The 23,199-nt window shown below is 33.8% G+C and overlaps 1 protein-coding gene across 1 annotated transcript in view; it reads left to right on the forward strand.

Annotated features, from left to right (window-relative positions):
• The window catches only part of LOC149623222 (lysyl oxidase homolog 3-like), a 46,162-nt gene extending 22,963 nt beyond the window's left edge, over window positions 1-23,199 (forward strand). Inside the window, exons 2-6 of the mRNA XM_089852964.1 lie at window positions 15,763-15,971; window positions 17,369-17,708; window positions 17,941-18,199; window positions 18,290-18,542; window positions 20,987-23,199. Coding sequence (XP_089709090.1) covers window positions 15,763-15,971; window positions 17,369-17,708; window positions 17,941-18,199; window positions 18,290-18,542; window positions 20,987-21,109 — 1,184 coding nt within the window. The 3' untranslated portion in view covers window positions 21,110-23,199. The remainder of the gene's footprint in view (window positions 1-15,762; window positions 15,972-17,368; window positions 17,709-17,940; window positions 18,200-18,289; window positions 18,543-20,986) is intronic.

Consider the following 23,199-nt stretch of genomic DNA (forward strand, 5'->3'; position numbering starts at 1 on the left):
TTTCTAAAGTGTTCTTAGCACTGTTAGCGGAACAAAACATCGCGGTTGCTTATAAAGTCCTAGAAACTAAATTCACTTCGAGTGAATTTGTGAATTTTTAAATTTATTTAAAATTAATCCCTTTTATAGTATAAAGATTTGTATATAAAAATTAGAAATATATTAATCCAAAGTTAGACGTTTAAATTGGAAATGAATTTAATCATTGTTCTCACTATTAAAATAGACTAAACTATAGACCACTTCCATTATATTCCGCATAAATATGGTAAATTCAAATAAAAATGCCTTTCCATCCGCTTAAAAATTAACTTTGGCAGTCTTATCTAATAAATAGAAGAAAACTTAATAATTTTATTCTAAATTTAGTCATAAAATCGGTAAATTCATCTTGTATATTTAGAAATTAATTTGACCATTAAATACTTCCACTAATTACAACATTATGAGCAGGCTGATGATCAAACATAGTGCTTTAAATGTTGGATCAATAATTTTGGTTTAATTATTTTTCTTAATATTAATCTTATAAATTTAGAAATTAATTTGACCATTAAGTACTTCCACAAATTACAACATTATGACCAGGCTGATGATCAAACAGTGAAACCCAATAGCCTAACGTTGCATCAATAATTTTGGTTTAATTATTTTTTCGTAATCTCTGGAGCTACAACAGAACAGAACCACTCTTTCTAAGTATAACCGGTCATCATCTAGCGGATGATTTGTAGCACGTGTTACGTAGCTAGGGTAATATCATAGCCATACTAGTTGAGGAGCGTGGGGGGCCATCGACCTCCGAAATGGGTTACAGCCCGCGACATCCTTTTACTAGGTCACCATGATCAAAAATTCTGCCTTTTATAAATGCCACTAGATAGATTTCTCTCCGGGAGTGGGCTCGTCAAACGCCGTCTTTTATTGCGTGTCATCTCATCTGTTGCTAGTGTCAGCAGCGGAGAAAGGAGTGGGTGGAGGAGGGATTTTTCCTTAAAATATGACGTCATTTCGCTCGATTTACGTCATATCGAACTATTGGGAAGTTTTGAATGAACTTGGACCCTATTTTTTATATATAATGCGGAGTTCCAACGAAAAATGCCTGTAAATCCTGGATAACCAGGGATATTTTGAAAATGGTTCTCAAGGAATTTTAAAAGTCCGGGAACTTCATAATGGTTTAGGTATTTTCTTATACTAGTAGGTTACTAACATGAATTAATACATTTTTATGAGTTGTATTAGTTATTTTATCCGCAATATTAATTCTCACCAGGGATATTTGGAAAATGGTTGTCAGGGAATTTTAAAAGTCCGGGAATTTCATATTGGTTTAGTTATTTTCTTATACTAGTAGGTTATTAGCATGAATTAATACATTCTCACTTATTTTTCAAATGTAGTAGAGATTAAAATTTGTCAGGGAAATTGAGTTTAGACTCTCAGGGAAAACCTGTAAAGTCAAAGGTATCTTCAATTCAAAAATCTGCTAGCTTAAATTTCAAATTAAAAATAAATAAATAAATAAATAAAAATTCATCTTTATTTAACCCTTTTTTATTTCAATCACGAATTTTAAATCATTAATTATTAATACTTGTATTAGAATCCTTAAAATTCTTCGACCAATATCTAAGCCCCATATAAAAATATTTATTCCACAGACATCTTAGCTCTTACATCATAGTTTAAATATAACTTTTCTATTTTGGAAAATTATAATTCTTATAGAGATAACATGAGCTTCTTCAATAGCTTCCCCCCAGATCTTCGGGAAAATCTTTAGTTTCGAAAAAAAAAAATGTTTCTATATTCTGGGTCAAACGATAGGTATACAGTTTGAGAATAACGGTTAGCGAAGCTTCACCGGGATTTGAAAGAAAAAAAAAATACTTAACTTCATATTTAAACACGGAAAAAGAATGGAATATTTAAATTTTAGTTTTTTATTATTTTATTTAAATAAAATTGAAGGTGTTCTTGTTTTTATATCCGAGAATCGTGACCTTCAATGTCACTCAATGTTAAGACTTGGCAAAGCGATATAACAAAATTTATTATTATTATTTAGGGGATCTGACTTAATCTTTCAAATATTTAGATTAAATTCTTTCTTAAGAACTTGAATAACTAGCTAAATATTCTTGAAGGCTGCGCGTGAAGTCAGTTTATTGCCATTCCACCTGCAAACATCGGCCATGGCACGAGATTTATTGTTATTATTATGGTATTTTTTTTATCAATATTCAGATTAAATTTGCATAAATGTTTGAATTAAAGTTGCATGTGACGTCAATTTGTTGCCTACCATCGTGCAGACAGCGGCCATTTTGTTTTATAAATCTAAAGGAAATTTAAAGGCCGACTTCCAGCGAAAAGGGTTCTAGCGAACTGAAAACCGAGCATCGAGACTAACAATGAAGCGACTGTGCCGATTTTCGAATCCCCGCTGGGTCAAAAGATGGAAGGGTTCTCGCTAAGTGAAAGCCGCTCAATGTGGTTCTAGCGAACTGAAGATGAACAATAGAAATCGTTTTAAATTTATTTTCCTCTCGAAGAAAATTCTCTATTGTGTATCTTCAATTGGCTAGCCTAGAACCACATTGCACGGCTTTCACTTAGCTAGAACCCTTCCATCTTTTACCCCAGCGGGGCTTCGAAAATCGGCACGGTCGCTCCATTGTTAGTCTCGATGCTCGGTTTTCAGTTCGCCAGAACTCTTTTCGATGGAAGTCGGCCTTTAAAAGGACATCTGATTGATTTATTTTCTCCCCTTTCAATCGGGTATTTCCGGAATATTATTTATTAATATGTTTAACCTGTGAAACATTGTTTGTTTATTGTAAACAAATTTTGGGGAGCCGGTTTAACCAGCACTTCCGATTGATAAATTAATTAATAATGACCTCATTTACATTTTTTGTAAAGGAATTTAAATATTTTTTCTTACAGTTTTTAATTGGCCTTAAAATTAAAGCTTTTAATTTTACTTCCGTAAATACTTAAGTTAAAAAGTCACGAAATATTTCTTGAGAAATAACAATTAACTAAATCAGACCAGTGACGTGATTTTACCTCAAAATTAAAGGGGGTGTGTATGTTTAACTTTAAATATTCCTGTTAGTTGTCCTTCAGGGGGCGTTAACACCGAGATATATATATAATGACCTTCCGGGTTTTTCTAACCCTTTTTTTTCTTGTACTGTTTTAACGAAGAGCAATTACTAAATTACTAAAAATCGTGATACTTTGTTGCGGTTTTATTTCTGACTCTGAAGTTTCCCGCCCAATTTTACGCGCCTTTGTTTGAAGATTATCTCCCTTCCATAATCATCTAATTTGAATATTTTATCACTGAGGTGGTGAAAATGTTCGCGTAATTTGCACAGGGTGGAGGAATTTGCATGCTAGGCCACCTTTGACCCTTCGAGTGTAGTGAACTCGGAATTTTCTCTTCACTTGAGCTCTCTAAACGCTTTACCTATGAAACTGAAATTTCGTAGGGACGTTACTCTATATACTAAGGAAGGTTTTGTTGAATTCGCCGCCATATTTTAAAATGGCGTCCAAAAAAGGAACAAATGTCATGAAAACCAACGCCGGGTCCCTTTGCTATTAGTATTATATTTTTTCAAAAAATGTTTTTAATTATAAGCATCTGACTATGTAACAATTTGTTTTTCTATAGGGTAACGAACGTGTACTCCAGGTTTTAGCATTTACGTGAAACGGTATCATGGTGGTAGCTTAGGGTAATTAGGTGTTCCACCCAAAATTTCGGTCTTTATACTCTCTTTAGCTGTAAGCTACAAATTGTCAAAGTGTATCTGGCACCGAGTCGCATTCCGAACAGTCACATTTGACAAATGATAAACGTTAAGAGTGGCGATTGAGGCCAGAAAACGGGGGATTTTCGTCGACATTCGGAACCCAGAGTTGTCAAAAAGTTTGAAAAAGCGCGACGAAAGATTATAAATAATGATCAGATTATGGAATATTTTAGTAAAAAGCAAAATGACACTTTTTTTTTGTCGAGAGTGATTGAGTGAATATTTTAGGGAGCCCAAAATAACGCCCAAAAAGTCAATGTTTTTTGCCATTTCGGAAAAATAATTTTTACTCCGCTTACATAATGAGGTTCCATATTGTAGTATAGATGAAAAAGGGGTCTTCTTATATTTCCTTTTGAGCTATAGTGTTCGGGCGTTGACGTTAGGGGTTGTTTGAGAAATCAACCCCCAACTGGGGAAAAAAAAGTCTTACATTTCTTCCAGTGACACCAATATTCAAGTTGCTTTTGGTTTTCTCTTCAAGTTCGCGACCCTGTTTTTTGTTTCATTCTTTCTGGAGAGAATTCTTCTATTTCTACAGTTATTATTATAAAGGTTAGCCGAACCTAAATATACCGAATACGATTATCGTCGTTATTTACCTTCAATTGTGTTTTTTAGGTATTGTAGATGAAGGCGGTGTTTGTTTGTTTTTCCTATTTAGGATTGTTTATTTTTTAGGGTTGAACCTGTTAGACCATTAGTTCATAAGATATGTTTCATAAGATATGTTTCATAAGTTGGTCATTGGTTACTGGGAGCTTGTCACGAAGTGACCTAGGTTTGAAGTCGTAGTTTCTAGTGAAACGACGCCCGGTCAGGCGCTGTAAAAGGCTTAGTATAGACAAGATGTGATAATCTAGCTTATTAGGGAGAAGGTATAAATTCGTCACATTTAAAGCTTTATCTCCAGTCCAAACGTAGGTCCGGAGTTAATCCCCGCCGCCTCTAAATTACAAGCAGCATCTTATTGGTTCTTGAAAACTCACGTCAGCGCGACGCGAATGACGAAAATTACGTATTTTCCGACTGACGAGAGGCAGCGAAATACCCCGGCGCCTCCTTTTACGTCCCCCCTTGTATTTTGAAAGGGGGACTGGGACTATGGCGCGCGAATACTTAGGCGACTTAAATCTTATCCCTAATAAACTAGATATCACTTCTTGGTACAGATTAAGGAGGGAGATGGACTGCAAAACCGCGTGTAGTCAATTCTCGGTTGTCGTTCTCGAACTGTAAGTCTCTAGCATTGCGAAGCGTGGATAGTGTCATACTTATGGAACATATCTTATAAACTTATGGTTAGACTACTATTAAGATCCTCTTTGCACGTGCCTGGATTTGAGAAAATGTTACCAGACGACTAACGTTAAGGTCCGTGTAAAATTTCTAAATTTTAGTTACTGTTATCTCCAAAAAGTTGTTTCTTTCAAACAAATTTTATCTGTTGAGGTATTATTATTTCTTCTTGTTTGGTGTGTTAGATAAGTGTTTTCTATACGCAAATTAAGCTTGAATCAAACCAGTTTATATATATATTTGAAGATAGGCCTACTCATTTTAATGGATTCGCGATTAATTTAACAGCTTTTTTGGGTAGTCTGCCGGTTCAGAGTGGGCACGAGGGACGGTTTATTAGACATTAGTGGGATTGAAAATAATCAGGCCTAACATAAGCCAAAAGGATTTTTTTTAAATCAAATAGGCTTAGAAAGTCATAAGTATTTAATAATTTTTTTTTTTAGAGTTAGGAAAAAATGGCTTCGTATGCCACGCCCCTTAAAGGTTTTCTAACTAACTAACTAGTTGGTTGTATAACAAAACAAGTTGGGAAAACCAAAATATTACCTCTCCGAGTCAAGAGGTCTACTACTACAAACTTATTTACCTAGATATGGAATTATTCTCTTTTTTGAAGTAAAAATTTACGAAATATTGAAGCAGTATTCCAAGTATAGCGAATAATACAGTAAAGCAGACGACATTTTACATCCAATAAGGATAAATCTTGGACACATGGAAATAAGTCAATGGGGAAAAGATCAGGAAATGAAGTCTACGCTTCAGCTGTTTACCGTATATTCTGATAGCTACATTCACAACTGGTTTGCAGTGTAAACACTATCGTCTCGTCTCACCTCAACAATATTCTTAGTTTGCCAAAATGAATGTTAACGTTAAATAACACCAAAGTTAAATTGTAGCTAGACGCACTAATAGTCAATGCGCACCATAAAGAGAATAAAAAGTCTGTAGCTACTACCCGTTTACCATTAGCCCTTTTACTATTCTAATTGCCACCATAATCTTTTCTTCTATTATAAAATCTTAACCTGATTATTTATTAGTGTATTTAACTTTCGGCTCACCCTGAACCGTTGATGTCTCTTCATTTCAGACAAGAAAATCAAAGCCCTAAAGTTTACTTCACCTCAGGCCTCAATTATATACTCTTTGTTTCACTAAGCCTATTGCGGATGATACTTAATATACCCGCCGGAGATTAGGTCTTAGTTTTCTTCAAGAAATCACTAAACCAAGGATTATTCTATATACAGATGTAGTATAGCTTAAGTAATATATAAACAGCCATTTCAAATAACAAATTTAAAAAAAATCTTTGGAATATCAAAATGAAACAGAGCTTAAATGCTACAAAAGTACTAAATGCATCATAATTACGAAAAATACTTCCACATATTCACTTTATATTATGGAAAAGGGAATATTAAGGTTCTGTATGATTTCTTAACACATCAACACAAGGCTAACTGCTAACGCGACGCACTAGTGTAACAATGGACGGACACACACAGACAAAAACATAGACTGCTTTTTAACTCTTTCCGTATTAATTTTGAGTTGAGAAACAAGATTATCTTTAATATTTAAATAAATATAATTATTTTTAATTATTTTAATCTTCAATAATTAACATTAATAATAGTTAAATCGTTTAAAATAAAGTTATACCTATTATCATCTCAAACTTTGCTAATATTGACGTTTAAAGTAAAGGGTACCCCTCTTGCCCGCTTTCTTCAAATTTTGGGGTATATATACGATTCGTTTCCATTATAATAGTAAGGAAAAAGCGCAAATGCGAAAACCTTTGGTAGCGATCCTACCTTAGGGAGGCTAGACGTTTCTCGTAACCCTAGCTGATCGCCGCGTATATCCTAAAACCAAACGATGATAATGGAGTAGAAGCCAATGATACAGATTGGTGTCTATGTGGAATAGACGGAAGACCAGTGGATGGTGGTGTTAGAAGCCAGTGTAAGTGCAGACTGGTGTCAATGTGGGATTGACAAAGAGCAGAAGATGGTGGTGATTAGAAGCCAGTAAGAACAGACTGGTGTCCGTGTGGGATGGACAAAGACCAGAAGATGGTGGTGTGAGAACTCAAGTAGAGGAGCCATTTCCGTGACTGTGAAAGCAGTTCGGAAATGGCGAACACGTTTGCTCCGATTTGGAAACTGCGAACGCGGTCACGTGGGTGTAACAACAGACACACAGACAGACAGACAGACAGACACACACGATCGTTACAGAACCTCTCCGTGACATACGTCACTCGGAGAGGTAAAAAGTGGCTCAAATTGGGCCAGTAATCCAGACTCGCGGTCGCCAAAGAGTAAAACCCGCTCAAATTTCAACAGATGTGTGAAGTTAAAAACTTAAATAACTGAAGAAAAGAAACCTTTTTGCTTTTATTTCTTGAAATTATAAAGAGAAATAATTTTAAAGGTACACTTTTTATTTGGCGCGTAAACGCCTGTTTTTAAGTTATACTTTACTGTATCGTTTAAGTTCTCTTAAAGGTCAAGAATTTTCCACAGGATTAACCGGACCTGGTTTTTTAGTTTTTACTATTTTACAATTATCTAGATCAAAACTTTATCGTACCAAGGTTGTTAAAATATATTGTTTCACGCTGAGAAATGAAATGGTTTGAAAACCGTTTCTGATATCTTCTACTAGCCTATGTCTTTGAATATAAGTTCATAAGATATGTTCCTTAAGTATGAGTGTATGACACTATCTATGCTTCGTAATGCTGGAAACTTACAGCTCGAGCTAGTTCGAGAACGACAAGCGAGAAATTGACTATATTCGGTTTTGCAGTTCATCTATTCCTTTTTATTCTGTACTAAGCCTTTGACAGCAGCACCTCACCAGGCGTCGCTTTACTAGAATCTATGGCCTACGTCATTTCATGACAAGCTCCAGTTTGTAACCAGTGACAAACTTATGAAACATATCTTACGAACTTATGCTTTGAATGAAAGGAGTGCGCTGGAGCATTTATTTTTTAACTCGAAATGTCATCGGGCAAAAATGTTTCTAAAACCCTGACTGTGTTAAATCCGTTCTTCAGGGTCGCGGCTGTCTTCCAGCTCTTTAAGTACTTATCAAATTTTCATATATATCGTTTTGGTTTTTCCCCATTGAGTTTATATTGTAAAAGTCTAGATTATAGTTTTAAATTCTTGGCATAGTTTCAGATGGTCTGAGATAGTCCATAATTTATTTATTTTACATTTGAAGTCGTAAATCGTCTAGGGAAAGGGTAATGGCTAGGCGTCTGTAGACTTCTTGGAAATTACCACGAACTGACTGACGGTAGAGAAAGTTCCATATTAATCTCACTCGACGTCAGAATTTTTCAAGTATTTCAAAGGGCTCATTGACCCATCTTTTTTCATTAGAAAAAATAATAGTTCGACATTTTTTTCGTCTACGGTTTTAGTTTTAAAGAATTCGGGGTTTTTACCAACCTTAACGTCTTCCTAGCGAAATAATTAAGTACTTGCGAGTGGAAGGCTTCGAAAATACCAAGTTATTTTTAGTTTCGTTGGGCGTACTACAGGGTTGCCTACAGTTCAGGGAAAACGTGGAGAAGTCAGGGAAACAGGGAATTTTATTTTATTCCGGAACGTTTCTTGGGTTTACGAAAGTTTGCGAGTTGCAGTAAATATGTTTATAAAATCTTATATAAGGGTGTGCCTGATAAGTCTGGCATAAATTAAGGGGGATGTTGTTGGGACGATTTTGAGTCAAAAATGTAATTTCTATATCTCCAGAAGGGACACCGTTTTCATGTTAAGATTGTCAAGAGTATTTTACCGTTGACCCCTTGCAATTAATTAAGAATCTGAAAGACAATGATTGCTAATTGAATTAAGGGGTCATACCTAAAACACTCAAATATGAACTCGAAAACAGTGGCATGGACGGCAAAATGTCGTGGAACATTTACGACTCAAAATCGCTCGAAGAACATCCTCATTAGACTTATCAGAAATACATGAAAAATAATTTAATTCAAACTGTTTGCATTAACAACTTTTGACCCAAGAAATTATTGAAAAAAACGCAGGAAGTAGGCCTAGTCGGTGAATTTGAAAATTTTGTAGCAAACCTGTACTGAACGTCGGGACACTGTTTGATCTCGAGTAAGTTTTATTATGTCTCAGATAGTTGAAATTGGGGCCCCATGACCGCTAGTCCAAAAATTTGAAGAATAGCCAAGCCATACGTAAAGAGAAATTAGGGTATGTCTGTAACGGTAGATATTACAGAAACTAGCTTAGGTTTTGACGCCCTCCTTGGGGCCCTAAAATTATTAGTTTTTAATCGAGGGACAATTCACTTACTACCTTATTATTGAATTTGAAGAGAGACAGAAGAAATGGTGCCCGTGATTCGTACCTCGGATTAAAAGTAATAAAACTTCTTCATGAGAGAGGCTAAGCTAAGCACGCATTTTACGCTTTAGGTAGCTAGCTAGCTACACGTTCGCGTTAAGACGACACTTAATCTCTTTAATCACTCTAAGTTAAAAAAAAGTTTTTCTGTCTTTTTTCATCTTTGCAAAGTCTGGTTTTGGTTTCAATTTTAAATGTTGTGGCCCCATAATATGACCGACTTAAAGATAGATGAATCTACTGTATTTCCAAAAAGGTTAAAAGGTCACTTTTCTCTCTCTCGTTCATCCCAATGAAAGTTTTTTCAGATAAATGTAGTACGGTTGTTGGTTACGCTTCATTGGTTTCTGCTGGAACATTTTTTCTTCTTCTTAATTTATAAGTTAGTTGAATCATTACATTTTATTTTATACAGTCTTATCGCCCGTATCACAGCGAGAGGAGAGAAATTAGAAATAAAAATTATATAAATAGAAACGCCGCTAGATAACTTTCCCCACTCTCTTCCTTCTGGTCTAATTTGAGGTCGAAAGTGTTGTAAGACAAAGTAATGCTGGGAAAGAAAGGTACTTTTTCTTTAATTGGGTTGAAATCATTTTAAAATGTTTCTTTCTCGTCGTGAATTTTTTTTTTGTTTAAAATGATCTTTTGAGATCTATTTAAGTTTTTTTTAATTCATAATTAACTATTTTAAGAGTCGAGTTATTAGGAATAAAAAGGGTTCTTTGTAATTATTTACTTATTACTTTATTTCAAAGTTAATTTTAGTTTTAAATACAATTAATTTTGTATAAAGTAATTTAAAAACTTAATTTTCTAAATTTGATAGTTATTTTACAGTTAAGTATAGCATTTAGGATTTGAAATTAATTCAGAATCTTAAGTTTTAATTGAAAAGATAAGAACTCTTATTTCGTTTATAAATTGCACTACTATTGCCAGTGAAAATAATGGGACTGCTTTGAATCTTTTAGGATGTATTATTAGAAATAAGGAATTACAGTATTTTTGCATTCAACTCTATAGGAGAATGATATCGTTTACACGGGCTAAACTGTCCTAATTTCGCATCTCTCGTATTTTAAAAAGATTTTAAAGTTTATTTTATTATTTAAGATACAACCACCCCCTAGAGATGATTTCTTAGAAATTCCAAGCTATATTTATATTATATATGACGTCATGGTATCTTGTAGCAGGAAAAGTCTTAATATTATTTATATTTATAAAATTTATATATCACGGTCTTATTTAAAAAGGAGGTTTTTTCTTATGATATGATGTAATATATTCTAGTCTTGTTTAATTTTGTTAAGAGTTTCGGAACCAGAAATAGACCCTCATTGTTGACGTAATTCGTTTAGTTATTTGCATGGAAATATATAGCCGTAGGACTACTGCCGTTCTTTTTTGTTATTTGCGTATAGGAATATTGCCGTTCTTTATTGTTATTTGCGTATAGGAATATTGCCGTTATTTATCGTTATTTGCGTATAGGAATATTGCCGTTATTTATCGTTATTTGCGTATAGGAATATTGCCGTTATTTATCGTTATTTGCGTATAGGAATATTGCCGTTATTTATCGTTATTTGCATATAGGAATATTGCCGTTATTTATTGTTATTTGCGTATAGGATTATTGCCGTTATTTATCGTTATTTGCGTATAGGAATATTGCCGTTATTTATTGTTATTTGCGTATAGGATTATTGCCGTTATTTATTGTTATTTGCGTATAGGATTATTGCCGTTATTTATCGTTATTTGCGTATAGGATTATTGCCGTTATTTATCGTTATTTGCGTATAGGGACTATTGCCGTTATTTATCGTTATTTGCGTATAGGGACTATTGTTGTTATTTGCGTATAGGGACTACTGCCGTTATTTATTGTTATTTGCGTATAGGGACTACTGCCGTTATTTATTGTTATTTGCGTATAGGGACTACTGCCGTTATTTGTGTAAAGGAATTTAATAAGGAACTTATATAAAGTTTCCCACGATATTTCCCTACAATCCCTTTTAATTAAATTAGCATAAAAATCAATTGTCAACGTCTTAAATTGGTTGAAAAATAAGTTACATAAAGTTTTCCAAGGTTTTCTTAACTATTCGAGGCACGCAATGCGTTCGAGTACATGATAAAAAAAATTAATTTTAAACTATTAAAGACTTATGTACGTAAAAAAAGTCCTTCAAAAAATTAAATACAGTTTAAAAACCAATTTTCCATCTGTTGAATAATAAGGATCTAAAAACTAATAAATGAACAATTTTGGGTGGAGTCCAAATACGAGGATATGGATGAAGAAAAAGAAAAATCTCCCGATTTCGATCTATCGCTCAAGAAAGGGTTAAAATAATAGTCTTTTTCCCTGACGAATTGATTGCGAGTAATAAAAAGCAATAAAAAATGGTAACACGTGCCTTAAGGCACCGTTATATCGCTCCTAGATGAACGACCATGAAAATATCCTTACCGTTCCTTGGGAAAAATAATATCGAGCGTGAAATTTAAACAATCGTCAGTGTGGTTTGGATCTCGTGTAGCTAACGCCCAGAAGTCGTCTAGGAGTAGATTTGACATATGACATTATAAGGATTTGGTTTATATTATTAGTGAATTTAAAGAGATTATGAAATGTTTGGGAAGTTCTGGATTTAACAGAAATTTTAGCCTGATCGATAGAAAGGTGCTAGAGATATTTCCTCCCCCGTTTCTTAACTTTAAACCGCGTTTCAGCGTTGACAGTAATTTGTGAAAGCATCTGGGGTTTAGAACTGAATTATCACTGAATCAAACAGAACTAAAAGATCTAAAGTCTATAGACCATTTCGATGTAACTAAGAGGGAACTACACGGGGGGTAAAACTTTGCCTTCCATGATCTCGCTTTTTGGCACCTGCGCTGTGGCCATTTTTGTATCAAGAGAGTGCGCAGAGATGGCAATGCATCAACCCCCATGAATGTCCCGATACTGAGGGTTTCCTACCCCTTTTTTACGTCGAAAAGATCTATTGCAGATAGCGGTTGAACTGCACTCGTAAATTACTGGCAACACTTGTCCGCATATTATCTGTTGCTGTTCTAGACAACTGGAAGCATACTTGTAACAGTGACAATTAAATTTTGGCCTAAAACGATCAGAGAATATCACACTGAATAGCCTGTAGAAGTCAGGGAATTTGATTCTGAGGCTCGGATAAATTCTTCGGTCAAGATGAAACAATCAATCCGAACCTTTCTGAACCCCATTGTACACGACCCGAAGAAGCTACCCAAACACAATTACCTACCACAATGAGGACTAAACGTGAGCCTCGTAGTTAAACATTAAACCAACGAAACCAAAGAAAAAATTAATAAAAAAAATATGTCGGTGGGTGATAAAATCCGGGCGAGAATTCTTAGCTGAATTAGATCGCCTCTTAATTTCTCGAGTTTTGCGTTCGCCCCATTTCAATCTGGTTATTAACTAGACCTACTAAAGGAGCCAAGGACGTTAACGTTAAGATTCGGTAGTTAGCCGCCTCAGGGAAGGACGTTCGTTTCTTACAAAAAAATTCAGAACTACTTACGTTAAGCCTTGGTCTTCTGAATTTTGGAATTAAAAACAAAAAAATAATACAATCCACCTTCCCGCCAAAAAGATACCGGAGGTGGAGGACACGCCCCTGATTTAATAGATATTAGAACACAACATCCTATTTCGCCTTTAGACAAGATAAAGAAGTAGGATTTGAACTTTTTAACAGCTAACAAATTAAAAAAAAAAAGAACTTGGCATGGTGGAACTTACCCTCCTTCGGTTTTTGGTCAAATTGTATTTTTTCTTTTTTTTTTTCGTGGTGATGATGTTATGTAATATAGAAATTATATAGGTTTTTATGGATAGAATAATCTTAACCTTAAAAACCAATAACCTTATTATTTATTTATTTATTGAGATGTAAGCTGGTTTTTGGTTTATTTGATAAGTCTTCAAACGTTAAGTGGGAAATGTTTATAAATTTAGATACAATCAACTGGATTAGTTGTAATCGATTAAAATAATTATCTGAAATTTATGGGGGAAGGTGAATATCGTTTCGAGAAAATATTTTAATCGATTTAAAGGGTACTGTCGACTAGAGAAAATATTTTAATCGATTTTTAAAAAAAATATATATGACAGTCTAAATTATCGTTTCAGATACTTGACAACAGGTGTATAATTTCTCTGGGGCATTTTTTTCGGTCTCTCTTAACTTGGAGTTATAGTTGCGTGAAAGAATTCCGTACACATATTTTTTATTTTGATTTTCAAGGTTCACTTTTAATCGTCAGGGCCCCGTTATTTTTAAAATATTAAAAAAAAAATAATAAAAATCCAAGCCTCTAAAAAATACTTGAAGAGTAGACGGAAGACTGTCTTCAGGGCGTGAAATTCGCAAATTTTGTCCTTGAAGTCTAACTAAATTCTATATTACGCATTTTAAAAATATTTTTGTCGATGGTTTGATAACTAAAACCGCCCTAGAACTGTCGTAAATTTTCATATTTGCATAAAATGTTTGATTAATAATATTGTTTTAATATTTTAAAATACCTTGAATTAATTTGTTAGTTAGGCTTAGCAACTAAAGAACCTTATCGAAGGAAAGGGCTGTGTTAAAGGCCGACTTCCATCAAAAAGAGTTCTAGCGAACTGAAAACCGAGCATTGACAACAATGGAGCGACCATGCCGATTTTCGAATCCCCGCTGGGGTAAAAGATGGAAGGGTTCTAGCTAACTGAAAGCCGTGCACTGTGCTTCTAGCGAACTGAAGATACACAATAGAGAATTTCCTTCAGGGAAAGCAAAAATTCGAGAGGATATAAATTTAGAAGGATTTTTATTGCTCATCTTCAGTTCGCTTCATTGTTAATCTCGATGCTCGGTTTTCAGTTCGCTAGAACCCTTTTCACAGGAAGTCGGCCTTTAAAAGTATTTCCTTTTATATTTTATAAAATAATAAGTGTTTAATAATTTTAAAGATGATGCGAGTAATTAAATAAATTTTTAATTGAGATTACTTCGGTACTTTCCTGGAAAATTAACTAGCTATGACGATTCAGTAAATTGGGTCAAAATTAAATCATAGTTTAAAAGAAAAAAAGATTGATTTATAATAAAGGTCGAAAACACATGTATGTATCGATAACATCGCGAGTTTAACTTTTGCAAAAATATTACTACGAAATTTTTTTCCCTATAGTAAACCAGTTAAGTTTTTATTCAAAGGGAATATGAATTAAATATTCTTCGTAAAATAAGCTTTAATTGAGATCTTCCAAGGTTTACTGTTAAATAAACGATACATCTTCTCTTTCACGCTCAGCAACAACGCAAAAATCAACATTGAGGTTGTTTGGTTATAGTATTCTTCTGCCAAAAAAGAAAATAAATTTCAGAACCTGTCGAAAAATAGGCTCTATCAGAAGACTCCCAACGTCCTTGGGAGGGTGCCATTCCAATATTAAAGCAAAAATTCAATTCCGATATCGATAAGGAAATTGAATTGATATTTTTTATTTATTAAATTTAATTAAGCCCTTTTTAATTTTTTAATTTATTTGGGGAATAAACCTTGATATCTTCATCAGTATGTGAAAGAATTTACGTTCATTAACGGTTTTCATTCTTGAAATGTACCAAGGTTTATATAGCAAATGTTTTTATTATTTTGGGATTTTTAAACCATTCTCAGATTGAATATTACAAACCAGTTTCAGGTGACAATTTTAAAAATATTTAATTACTAAATTCTTTGATAAAAACCGACCAATGCCAATTGATAATATTCCAGAAATTAAAACTAAGCCTGAATATTTTATGTAAATTAATAATCACGTGAAATTCTCCAGGAAGGTTAACCATGTGACCACCCTCTCAAAATATTTCATAATTTTCATTTTTGGCGGTTTTTTTTTTTTAAACTTAAATGCGGGTACCTTAACTAATTCTATGGGAACCTTGTTGGAAAGTGTGAAATCTCTTTACTAAGGTAATACTCCCTTTAGGGGTGTTAACCAGTTAAAACACCAACTCCAGGACACCTTGGTATCTCTGAAAATTTCAGGGTTAGGTGCTTTGCGAATACCTCTAAATCATTAGCCTCTTGACCTTGTTTTGACCCTGATGTTAATAATAAAATTTTAACTAATTTTTTTCTTTCTTTTCTAATTAAAGGTTTAATATGGATGGACAACCTTTACTGCACCGGAAACGAGGCTCGCCTTGAAGAATGTCAATTCGACGGATGGGGAATTCACGATTGTACTTCCGGAGAGTCAGCCGGAGTAGTTTGTTTGGCTGGAGACAATACGACCAAACCTCCGATTAAACCGACCGCCCTAGAACCGGTCGGAGACGCACCCAAAGCCAAAACTAAAATCAGGGTAATTATAAAGTTTTTTTTATTATTCAAATTCGATACGCTCTTAATCCTTAATAATATCCCCCATTCTTGGGGTCATTTTTAATAACCTATAATGTTCCGTAGCGTGTCGTCACCACGTGGGTGTCTTTTTCTAAATTGTTATGTCCCGTTTTCAGTACTATCAGAAGTATATAATACTTCTCTTAGAGAGAAGTGTACCACAAAGCGGGGTAAGTGTAACGTCACTCTTCCCAACATCGGAACATTTAGAGCAAGGTTACTAAACCGAATCACATACGCCATGTAAAGAGTTCCCTCATCATTACTCTATTAGCGTTTAAATATTTGACAAGACGCTCTTGTGCATTTTTGTCCCTCATCAAGACGAGGTTTGTGGGATGATTGCTATGGATTTAATGCCAATCAATTATAGAATTCACCTTACGGTGCGATGCCCATTTGCAGTTTGATGAGCGGGAAAGCAAACTAAAAGGGGGAGCCTGGGAAGAATGACGTTACATAACTAAAGCATTAAGAGGATACAGAGTGTCATCCTTCTTCTATTATCCCCTTCTGGTACTATACACGCGCGATTAACTCTTAATTGATATGTTAATTTTATTTAACGCGAGATCCATCTGTTTGCCCCCTAGGCTTTTAACCTGATATATAATTTATTTTTTTTTTAATATAAAAATATCGAGTAAAGAAAACCATTTCCTTATTATTAAAGGGGAAATTCCACGGTGGCTTTTTGAGTGAATTGTTTTAAACTGATTTTTACCACATCTGCTCATCATTAAGCGTGGGTTTCCCAACTCTGTCAAAAATTCCGTCTCCAGGGGGATTAATTTTAGCATTCCGCCTTCACCAATATTGTAATGACAATTACGAAAGTTTGGCTATATTATTTATTTAGTAAAATTAACATGGGGTGCCATCATCGTTTTTTTTTTCTCCCAAGAGTTCCGGTTTCCTGTAGGCTAAATATTACTTTATTTTTTATGGTATTCTTTTAACGTAACCTATAATTATATACCGGTAAATCTTCGAATTAGTTACGATGTGAAGGGAAGCTTTAGTTTTGTACTAACGTTTCAGTATCAATTTTCAATTTTGTTTAATGTATTTTAACTTAGCGAGAGGTTAAGACTCGTTGAATATTTATTTGAAATGAACCATACCCTTAAGAATTGACTTAATTTTACATTATATAATTATTTTCCAATGTAAATTTTGGTCCCATATGTAGGAGGGCTGAAACCGTGGCGCTGATCTCGTTTGTTTGTCTATTACTATATACTCAAAATGATTTAATGGTTATTTTTTCATGTTCCATTTTTTTTTCCTTTAATTCGTGGTAATGATTTTTTTATTAATTTTTCGCCTTACTTTTTTTTCTTCTTCTCTATAAAGCTTTTGACCGATACTGACGTCACGATTCGTTTGGCCGGAGGTCGAACTGAACTAGAAGGTCGCGTCGAGGTCAAGATTGCCGATCACGGATGGGGATTACTTTGCGGAGATGGTTGGGGAATGTTAGAGTCGATGGTAGTCTGTCGCCAGTTGGGTCTGGGTTACGCCAGTTCTCCAGTTCAAAGCTCGTTTTTCGGTGGTGACCATACGGATATGGTCCTTAGCGGGGTCAAATGTACCGGACACGAACGTAACATCGCTGATTGTCTGCACGATAGAATTGGACAGATTTATTGCCCTGGTCAAAATGAGAACGTCGCTGGTGTCATGTGCGTTAGAGGTATGTCACGCATCTTACGAACTATTCGTTCCCCCGGTATGCACGAGCAAAGGGGATGGTTAGCGTTCTAGTATATCAAGGTCATTCTAAATTTCAAAGTCATAGCTGTTAGTAGGTGGGAAGTAAATGAGATGTATTCCTTAAGCTCATTGCGTGTGTTCTGGTTGGAAAAAATCGTTTAATTTAAATTGCTAAGTTCACGGATGATGAAACCTTTCTGATTTCTTTTCAGAAATCGCTGATTTAGTCCCAGATGAGCAAGAAATCGAAAGATCAGCCTATTTAGAAGATCGTCAATTAGTTTATTTGCAATGCGCAATGGAAGAGAATTGTTTAGCCAGTTCGGCGTACGCGTTGAACAAGAACGACTACGGATGGCATTACGAAAGGCGTCGTCTTCTCAGGTTCACCGCCAGAATTGGCAACATCGGAACCGCCGATTTCCGTCCATTCCTCCCTAAGCACGCCTGGCAATGGCACATGTGCCACTTGTAAGTACCTTGCTTGTAGTTTAATAAGAAACCGATTTCAAAAGGGTAAATAATAAACGGAGTGTTTATTTTCGTTTTCTTCTCTCTCAGGCATTACCACAGTATGGAGGTCTTCGCTCACTTCGATGTGATAGACAATACAGGCAAGAAGGTGGCTGAAGGTCACAAGGCCAGTTTTTGTCTGGAGGACAACTATTGTTCTCCCGGCGTGGAGAAGAAGTACGTTTGCGCCAATTATGGCGACCAAGGCATCACAGTCGGGTGCACGGACACATATTTGCATAATATCGATTGCCAATGGGTCGATATCACTGATCTCAGTCCTGGTCTATACTTCTTCAAGGTAAGAAATTAACTTTTCAATCTATTATGGCGGACATATTGGGGGTAATAATATTCGCCCTGAATACTTTAGTCACTATAAATGTCGAGTTTGCTTTCAATTTTAAAGGGAATGTGAAGAAGCTAGCGGCGGGCGGGTAAAAATTATTTGAAATACGTCACAGACATTACGGGAGAACAAAATAGAAAGAATCCACATGGTGTGGAACTGGACACTTAGTCCTTGTTTTTAGCGAGATTGTAGCGCCAATTCCCGAAGTGCTTTTTTCAAAATAAAAAGAACTAAGCTTCTTGGAACCACGCCTCTCCTCAGTCACGTGACTCTGACGTATTTGAAATAATTTTTACCCACCCGCCGATGGCCTCTTTACAGACCCTTTAATATAAGTGAATTTGGAGAAAGGTATGATTGGCTGAAAAAATTGTCCAAGTTTGCGCGTTAGATTTGAATTTTTAATTGAACTAGTTTAATTACTATGACGTTACTTCAAATTAGTAACTCGTGATATTAGGCGATAATACTCTATGGAATGTCACGTTTCTCACGGTACCTTCAATTCTACTCTAGAACAAAAGTTACAAACAATCCATTAGCGGTATATCTTAACCCATAGGCGTTTTTCTAATATACTATTGTGAGCAATTAAGACAAATAACTTTCTTTTAATCTTGTATTAGGATACTTTTTTCCTGTTTTTTAATAGATTTTAAGCCTTAAGCTTGTTCCGTTTATTTTTTGTCAGATAGGATTAAATGATACTATAGTTTTAAAATAAAAGAATCGAGGGCGTTTCCCTCTCGTTATGGCGCCTCTCAAGTTCTTTAGCCCTCGGAACTAAATGTTTTACAACTTCGCAAGAATGTACCTTCCTTCCTCACTTACTTCCCCTTTCTTATATTAAAGAATCTATTTTTGGGAATGCTCCCGGCTTTAGAACGGGAAAGAAACAAAAAAGGTGATAAATTATCAATATCAATCAAAAAACTTCACTTTTTTTCAAATTTAAGTTTTTAAAATTTAAAGGAAAAGTAAAATTTTTATCTAAGTTTTTCTTTTAAAGTTAAAAAAAAATGGCGGAAGTTTTATACAATATTACAGGCCTGGTGTTACGTGATTGAAATACTAATATTAATTTCCGAAATTTTAATTTTTTTTTTTTTTGAAAAGAGAAATTTAACAGAAAAAAGAACTTAAACTAAATTAGACTTTGGGCCATTTTACATTTTCTTATATTTCTTTCCGTGAAAGACTAATGACAAATGTTCGCCTTTATACCTTTAAACCCAATTATAAAATAGTATTAGGTGTCGTGACTAAATCTTTCTCCCAAGTCGTAAATTTCGAATTGAAATATTTATTTATCTATCTTTAGACCCCAATGATAAGAGTTGGGTTTTCATTTCATCAAGTGGGTGTAGAAAACCCGCGTTTCTTTTCCACCCCCTCTCTTCTTAGATTGATTTTAATTAACGAAAAGGGAAAGTTTTTAATGTTAATTAAGAATTAGTTTTTACTAGAAATATTTACGTGAAACTAGGGTGTGGGTTCGTATTTTTAATATTTCTTAAGATTTTTTATTATTTTAATTTACATATTTAAATGTTATTATAATTAACTTCCTGTTGAAAGTAGTAGGAATAGTACATTTATTCAGATTCGTTACAAAAATTATGAAACTCGCGAAATAGGGTGTTCAAACTTGGACAAGCTAAAACAAAATGGGGTCACGTATCTTATTTTGAATGACAGCTTCCATATGATAGCGAAGTTGGAATTTTAATTATTTTTCCAATTTTTCTTCAGAGCCTGGAAGCGAAATTAATTAATTTCGTAGTTATTAAAGGCTGATTATTTGTTCGTGAATGTTCAGTTTTAGAGGCTACGTACATTATTATTAGCATAAGTTTATAAGATACATAAGTATGACATTCGTATTGGCAGTGGAAGTTTTAGGTCCTTCCCCTTAACTTCAATCAGATATTATTAGTATGGGTTGAGATGTGAGTCTGTAATTTACCGTCCGTAAATTACCGGTAATTTGCCAAATACCGCGTAAATTAGCGATTTATATCTTACCGTAATTTTAAAATGGTAATTTACGGTCTGTAAATTACCGATAATTTACCAAATACAGCGTAAATTTATATCTTACAGTAATTTTAAAATGGTAAATTACGTAAATTACTGCGGTAATAAGCCTGTGAAGGTATAAAATACCATAAATTACGGTAATTTTTGTTATTCCAAAATTATAATCGGTAATTTACTGTAAATTACCATTTTTAAAAATTACGGTAATTTCGCATCTCTAAGTATGGGGTCTATGACCTCTCAAAGATTCCAATTAAGTACTATGCTTGATTTCCTGTTGGAATCGAATTTATTCATTAGATATAAGTGTACGTGTTAATGTATCTAATTAACTTTTGTTTTAATTAATTTAGGTTTCCATCAACCCGGAGTTCAAGGTAGCAGAAATGACCTTTGATAACAATGCTGCTATGTGTCAGCTATACTACAATACAGTCTCTGCTAGGATTTTCAATTGTACTCTAGTCCGACCTTAAAACAACAATAACAGCAAATCAAATCGTTTTCTCCCTCCACCATAAAAGACCCCCCCCCACACTCCCTTCCCCCTATATTATCGTTTTACAATAACTTTTTCAGAAAAACCCTCTAAAAACAAACAAAAACAGGAAAAACCATTCTAAATCAATATAACGCTCTCTTGAATTGCATACCAGATATATTTTGGATAAAATAACTATTTTTGATAATGTTATTATATAAAAAAAGCACCATCACTGCCTTTTTTTAATCAAAATTAAATAATTCCCTTTTAATTGAAACATCCTCATTAAATCATAGCGGGCTCTCTCTAATAAGTTATTTTTGTAAAAGAATGAAACCAAACCAAACCGCGTTTAAAAAAAAAACCTTTAGTCTTTCTTTTATTTGAGAAATTAAGGATTTTTCGTTTAAGTCATGCAGTGTTTTTATATTTTCTGAGAGTAAAATAATTGTCAATTACTTAATTAAATTAAATTAAATTAATTTAATTTAGTTAGGGCTTTTGTATGATTTAAGGTTACGAAAAAAAAAGAAATATAGTAAACAAAAACCCACAATATTTTCAACAACGAACATTTTTTTCAATGTGTTTTTTTTTAAATAATTTTTAAATTTTTTTAATGGATAAATATTTTTTTTTTTTAAAAACTATTCTCTAATTTAAGAGCTCTTCTTTTTTCTATATAAATTTAGTAGTAACTTTTGTGCCATTAAAATTAAAAATTCTACGCTAGAAAAAGTGGTTAAAAATTTTTTTGACCATGTTACTATCGCATGACCATTTTTAAAAGTGGTTTTATAATTTTAAATTTCTCTACATTTTTAATTGCTCTGTTCAATTTTTTTGTAATATTTTGTTGTACAGGTTTTTCAATATAATTTTTTTCCCCCCGTATCGAAGGGGGGGGAAAAAATCTTATTGAAAATATAAGTTATGTTAGGATTTTTAAAATGCATGCCATGTTGGTTTACATGATGCTAGTACAACAATGTTTTCTCTTTTTTATTAAGCAAGGAAACATAATAATTGTAACATAATCGAATAACTTTTTTTTTTTTTTTTTTGAATCTTAAATTACCTTTTTTTTTTTTAATTGTAAAAGTATGTCTCAAAATAACGTAATTTAGGGCCTAATTAGGCTTAGATGCGAGGAGAGTTATGCCTAATTTCGTTGCTGAAAAGAAAATTTCAAAGTTTTCAGGGCCTAATTAGGCTTAGATGCGACGAGAGTTAAGCCTAATTTCGTTGCTGAAAAGAAAATTTCAAAGTTTTCAGGGCCTAATTAGGCTTAGATGCGAGGAGAGTTAAGCCTAATTTCGTTGCTGAAAAGAAAAATTCAAAGTTTTCAGGGCCTAATTAGGCTTAGATGCGAGGAGAGTTAAGCCTAATTTCGTTGCTGAAAAGAAAATTTCAAAGTTTTCAGGGCCTAATTAGGCTTAGATGCGAGGAGAGTTAAGCCTAATTTCGTTGCTGAAAAGAAAAATTCAAAGTTTTCAATTTCTAAAACAAAATGAAGGACAGCAGCGAATGACAGTACGTCCCCCATGTTCATAATGTTAAATGAAAGTTTGTTTCTGAATGAGAGAGTACACGAGAACATGTTTTTTTTTAGTGTTTTAATTTTCTGTGTTCAACGCCCCCCCCCTCCCCTCTTACCATAATTAAATTTTATCGCTTAAAAATATCCAAGGCACATTGTACTTAAAAATTAATTTTGCAAAATCCAATTTAAGCAAAACTGTAGACAGTGTTTAAAATTTGGAGTTCGTTAATTAATCGCAAACCCACACCTAATTAGTGTATTTAATTTCATCGTTATATATAATTTTACACCCCCCCCTCCCCCAAACTTATTTTTTTGCACAAAAATTGTTATCATTAATCGCTTAGTTTTGAAAAAAAATTGAAGAAAACAAAAATTATTTTAGGTATATTATTTTCATATGCCTTTATAAAGGGAGTTAGTGTTGAACACTAGTTTTCGTAATAATGACAGGATTTGAATTATTAATTTGGTTTTGTTAAATATTCGAAATTATGAAAGAAAATTTTGGGCGATTAAATAAATTGTTGTTTCATTAA

Source organism: Phalangium opilio, unplaced genomic scaffold (genome assembly GCF_054372755.1).
Source record: "Phalangium opilio isolate 3A_F unplaced genomic scaffold, DU_Popi_V2 ptg000113l_1, whole genome shotgun sequence".
NCBI lineage: Eukaryota > Metazoa > Arthropoda > Arachnida > Opiliones > Phalangiidae > Phalangium > Phalangium opilio.